Source organism: Acanthisitta chloris, unplaced genomic scaffold (assembly GCF_000695815.1).
Source record: "Acanthisitta chloris isolate BGI_N310 unplaced genomic scaffold, ASM69581v1 scaffold2110, whole genome shotgun sequence".
In the NCBI taxonomy this organism is placed as follows: domain Eukaryota; kingdom Metazoa; phylum Chordata; class Aves; order Passeriformes; family Acanthisittidae; genus Acanthisitta; species Acanthisitta chloris.
In genome coordinates this window covers 11,837-17,834 of record NW_008650923.1, presented here as the reverse complement: position 1 = coordinate 17,834, position 5,998 = coordinate 11,837, and the positions used below count along the sequence as shown (strand labels likewise).

The 5,998-nt window shown below is 37.9% G+C and overlaps 1 protein-coding gene across 2 annotated transcripts in view; it reads right to left on the bottom strand.

The window, feature by feature from the left end:
* Positions 1 to 4,496: 4,496 nt before the first annotated feature.
* Positions 4,497 to 5,998, bottom strand: part of STX2 (syntaxin 2) — a 10,652-nt gene continuing 9,150 nt past the window's right edge. Inside the window, exon 9 of one of the 2 annotated variants that reach the window (XM_009070794.1) lies at positions 4,497 to 4,976. In XM_009070794.1, coding sequence (XP_009069042.1) covers positions 4,899 to 4,976 — 78 coding nt within the window. In that variant the 3' untranslated portion in view covers positions 4,497 to 4,898. The remainder of the gene's footprint in view (positions 4,977 to 5,998) is intronic. The other variant, XM_009070787.1, reaches the window with a different exon arrangement.

The window sequence follows — 5,998 nt, the reverse complement described above, 5'->3', positions numbered from 1 at the left end:
CAGCCATGGTCTAGGTAAGAAGTAGGCAATCCAACACTGCCAGAGACGTCTGAAAAAGATCAGAGCTGTGGCAGAGTAACTCACAGGAACACACAAGCAGAACAGCTCTGCCACAGCCCTAATGAGGGTTTGAGTCCAGTGATCTACAAATGGGAGCATGGAAAGCCTTGGACGGGCTCTCAAATAGTTGTCATTCTCTCACTTCTACTTCACAGGATCTGTCTGGACAGAGATGTATTACAGGTGGTACAAAACTACTCACAGGGAGTAACTACTGTCTGGTTATCTGCTGTGAAATGTAGCCAGTCACCCCCTGCCCCTTGTCCAACACTCAGATGTTCTACATTTAGTCTAGAGTATACCCTTCAAAACAACCATTTATATCCCATTAACAGAAATTTGTTCCACAAACAGGCCAAGGAAAAAATTCTTCTCAAGGGCAGATTCTCTTAAGAAATTTTAGACTAGCAAAATGTTCTTTTGTTTGATGGACTTGCTATAGAAAAACAATTCCATTAATCCATAGAGTATACTGTTCTAGTATCCAAACCATCATGACAGCAAAGTGTGGTTTGTTGTTGTTTTTTTTTATAAATTCATGCTTATATTTAACCATTAATCCATAGAGTATACTGTTCTACTATCCAAACCATCATGACAGTAAAGTGTGGTTTGTTGTTGTTTTTTTAATAAATTCATGCTTATATTTAGAAGATTCAGTTAGTGGATATGAGAATCTGGTCTGATCTCACCCATGACTCCGCTTTGAGCACTAGATGACCTGCACAGATCATTTCCAGCCTGAGTGATTCTCTCATTCTGTGATATAGAGATGCTCACCTTAGGCTCCTGTCACAGTTCAGGAAAGGAGGAAGCTTAAAACAGAAGCCAAAGGTTTATTTACAAGCTGTCACTATTATTATACACACATCAATTCCTGTTTGCCTTCAAGCCTCCACACCTCATTTCAGAAATGTTAGGTCTAACTTCTTTAACAGACTTACCTGGTGGCAGAAATGTTGTTGAGGATTATACAACAGCAGACTTGAAATAGGGAAAACCTTTTTAAGTATAGAAAGTGAACAGTTCTGTGCAGTACTAACCCTGTCAAATCTGGATTGTAGTTGCCTCTCCAAATTCCCTGAGATCCCATAACAGGACTAAAAGGTGATGTGTTACATAAATAGCTCCTCTGCCCTGTCACACTTCCCAAACTGAGCTGCAGTAAACTCGTGTTTAAGTGTCACCCACTCAATTTATTCAATTGACAGTACCTGGCACAGACTGACCCAATAGTGTCACGTTCTCTTGAAAGTATGGATACAGGAAACATTATTTTGTATGCAAAATAATCCTTGTTTTCTTCCAGTTTACAAAATCTATTACAGATTGTTAGCTATTTGTATCATAACTTAGCCATTTTCTAGAAACCATTTACTCCTGAACATCAAAATCCTTCTTTCCCCCATTTGCAATACAATGGCTTGAAATGCAAACAGCAGCAATTATTCCTTACAATACATAAACACAATTATTTTGGAATTACTTACCATTTCTATATATTTCCCTTTGTAAAAACCCTTTACTCCAGAAGCACTTTTTTTCTTCAGAACCTAGTTACAAGTGCTAATAAAATGCTCTTTTTACTCCCAAATGCTCACTGGGAAGTGCTCTACTACTGGCAGAAGGAGCCAAAGTGTGTGACAGAGGTGGCTGTGAGAGGCTGTGATGGCTCTGTGGAACTGAGCAGCCAAGTACTGTACGTGACAGCACAGCCTGAGCAGACCCACAGGTGCACAGGCTGCAGCATGAGGAAGAGAGCCACGAGCCAGGGCTATTTTCAGAAGTGGCATACGAGCCACATGAACACATCAAATCAAATTTAACATTGGGTAATTTAAGTCTTCAAACCCACAGTCACACCTCATCCACCTCCCCCTCAAAAAAACCCCACCACAACTCAAACCAAAGCTAACATCCAAACTGTGCTCTCAGAACCACATTCATCACAAGTTTTATTTTAAATAATGTCATTTCTATAAAGCAAAGCATCCTTCATTTCCCTTTCTCAATTTCATCAGGCTTCAGTTCACCAAAACTCACGTAGTGCTTTGCTAAACAAATCCTCCTTTGCCTAAAACTCTGTTTTACACTACAGAGCAAACAGAGGCAAAATCAAGACAGAATATCTGAGACAACTTCAGCTGATTGTATTGAGTTCATTTTTGTCCAGGTTGAGAGGCAGCAGATACCTACATGGATAACTAATCCAAGAATTTTGGTTGAACAGAGCTCTCTAACAGTTGCCATCTAACATTTTCCTTATGATTTTACTTTCTTGCTTAGCCTTTATGGACAAGTTTGCTTTATTAATTGCCAAGTTGAACATTCCCACCCCTGTCCAGTTTTCCCAGTACCACAAAGAAATGCCAAACTAATTGTAACTGCTTGATTATCTTACAGGTGTCATTAACTGGCCATTTTCCAAGTGCTTTGGTATTTCCTCTGCATGCAAACCCTCTCTGCTGTCAGTGTTAGAAACTGCTACAATCATCAAAGCTATAACTATTTATTTCTGTATGAAGAGAGCAGCAATTCAAATGAAACCTTGGGCCCTCTTACCACATTTCTCTGAAACAGCCTCTCCTTGGGCACAGTTTAAATTAATAAACCTCATTATTTCCTTCATAATTATTTCTATACCTCCTTTGATCATCTCCACACCTTTCCTGGTAGAAGGTTTCAGGAAATACACCACCTTTACTCTGAGTCCAGGCAATCAGTTGTTTGACATCTGTCACTGCAAAAACCGTATCAGCTTTATTCAAACACTTCCTGGAAATATTCACAAAGGTCACAAATTAACATCAGGAACACAAACGAGACACAAGATACTCGCTTAGATGAATTTATTAGTGCATAGGTTAGAGATTTACTCCCCTCCAATACGAACAGAACAAAGATGTTCACGTGAAAAACAAGTTTGGTTCTGTTTCAAAACCAACTCCTTAAGGCAGCTGTACAACAACAAGTAAAAACTGGAGTAGCCTATTCAAATTTCTGGTCTTGATGGGCAAATTACTGCATTACAAAGAAAAAACTTCAACATGCCAGGGTTGTGAGGGTCATTTTAGGTAACCAGCTGTGAAACAGCAGGACTGGTTTTTTTTTCCTTTCTCATCTAATTTGTGTATCTGTATAAATAATATTTACTGATAAAAACCTAGAAAACTATAGAATAAAAAATATATTTACCTAGAACGAGTACTAAGGCAACCAATCCTTCCTTACTTTGCATGTAAACTTCCTCATGAACATCAGTGAGTGTTCTGGACTTAAGAGGTAAAAGGAATTTGTTCATTAGTGAAGCCGAATTTTCCAAGCGACTTCTTTATGGCTGACTTGAAAAAAAGCCCAATAATAGTTTCTTTTCTTAACCATGTTTGACATCTGAAAAGCTCCAGCACATTCACAGTATATTTGGACAGCAAAGCAGGAATATTTATACATACAATATATAAATTGTAAACTTTGCTGAATTTTATGAAGTCAACAGACTGAATTCTAGCTCACTGAGTCACTTTGAGCTCAGCCACTTTTAACACAATGTAAGTTTAAGGAGTCTAACCTTGCAGGACTGAGTTACTGCAGGGCTGAGTATCTGAAAGCATTGACAAGGGTAGTTTAGACTGTGTTGAAAAAGGCACACGTTACACTTTCCTCTAGTTCTCTTACAGTGTAAATATATCTACATATCTACATGGATATGCTTAAACAACGAGGAGTCAAAAATTCAAGTTACAAATATTTTACACACAGACAAAAAAAAAAAAAATACAAAAATAACCTATAACATTAAGTGCAGTTATTTGGTTACATTTGAAGTCTTTCAAGTCGTGCAAGCTAAGCATTACAACAGGTATGTGTACACTAAAACACTTCATATATGTTATATACACACAAGTTTCATAACAAATCAGTGTCTTAGTTTGTATTAGGTTTCAGACTGTTCTGAGGGAATCAATCCCCACGTGTTATATTCACACAGCAACATTAGCTTCAGAGCACGAAAACTTGATTTGGCTTTTTTTTTGTTTTCATATGAACAAAAAGGCTGAACTGATCCATCAGTTTCCTTTGCACAAGAATTATTTGTGTAATTACCTTCTCAAGTGCAAATTCAGGATGCTTCATTGCTCTAGTCTTTTACCAGAAATATTGGACTAACTCTTTATTAAACATGAAGGAAATATTTAAAGCAATTACCCTTGAAGGAAAAAAATACAAAACTGGCAAGTGTAAAAAAGCTTTTTTCTATTTCCTCCTTAAGTGTAATGCACTAGGCAGAGAGTCAACTAAGTAGTCTTTTCAGGATAAAATATTTTAGCTCTTATTGGACAAAAAAATGTTTAAGCATAAAGCTTAGATAGGTTAAGGTGACTAAATAATTAATACACTTATAGACAAGGCTACATCTCATAAAAATGAGCACAAGAGTGCTAACAAAAGCAGCACTGGCAAAGTTCTAAAATTCACTATTAGAATGATATTAGCAATAGGAAAAAAAGCCAAACAGTCAAAACTCAATAGTCTCTCAACTCCCTATTGAAACTGTAACACTGAGATATGAAAAAAACCAAAGTTACTTTAGTTCAAAACAATCAGGAGCAAGTTTCAGTCTTACAGACGTATAGTTTGTGATGGAAATCCACACATCCTAATACATTCTGATCTTCATTTCTGAGTAAACATTAGGAGTGATTTTACTTTCATTTTTAACCATTAGTGAAAGGTCATCATCATGGAGCAGTGTAAGGCATCATTTACGAAACAGGTTTGGTTTGACTGAGGATGTAATTTGGAGTTTCTGCAGGTTTGGAACTCTTGGAATGTGCTTGCTATGACAGTGTTGTTGCTAGGATAATTCCAAGTATCAGAAGCAATACAGTTACACATATAATTATGAACATCAATTTCTGCAAGAAAAAGAGAAAAAGTTGAGATTGAAATACTGTCACACATAGAAATGTTTAAATATGTGCAGAGCTACAAGAAATCATAGACTCCTAGAATTTAGGGGGTGGAATGGAGCTTAGAGATCATCTAGTCCCAGTCCCTGCCCTGGTCAGGGACACCTCCTCACTAGATCAGGTTGCTCAAGGCTCATCCAGCCTGGCCTGGAACACCACCAGGGTCAGGGGAACCACCACGTCCCTGGGTAACCTGTGCCAGTGCCTCACCACCCTTTGAGTAAAAAACATTTTTCCCACATCCAGCCTAGACTTTCCCTCCTTCAGTTTGAACCCATTACCCCTTGTCCTGTCACTGCAGTTCCTAACACAGAGTCCCTCTCCAGCTCCTTGTAGGCCCTTCAGATACTGAAAAGTTGCTATGAGGTCTCCACACAACCTTCTCTTCTCCAGGACGTACAGCCCCAACTCCCTCAGCCTGTCTTCATAGGGGAGATGCTTCAGTCCTCTTATCAAAATTAGTAATACTGTTTGAATTTGCTTTCTGAAGAGCAATCACTACTATGATTTCCTGTTGTTAGCCTTTCTTTTCTAACATACATGTAGCCATAGTTATAAGAGTCATCTGTGTAATATTTCAGTATCTTCCTTCACATAATAATTGTTATTACTCATACCCAACTTCTGTAAATATCATTATGTATAGACTTGACCTACATCTGTTTCTAAGTAAAGTAACTGCTTGCTGCCACCCTCCCTGGATAAATATTTGCAGCCTGCTCAAACCTTTTCAATTGCACACTTAGTGGAATTCAAGAGAATGTTACTAAAAACACTGTGTAGGTAAAGAGCTCAGAAGAGCTGCAAGGGGAAAAAAATAAAAAGAGATGGTTCCATGTAAATGCATCAAAGTCTGACATTAGTTATTTCTGATTATAAGCTATGACACAGCAAATCCTGTTCTGTGTCCATACACCAGAGCTGAGAAGAAACCCTAACACCAAAACTACAACTTTGATATTAAAAGG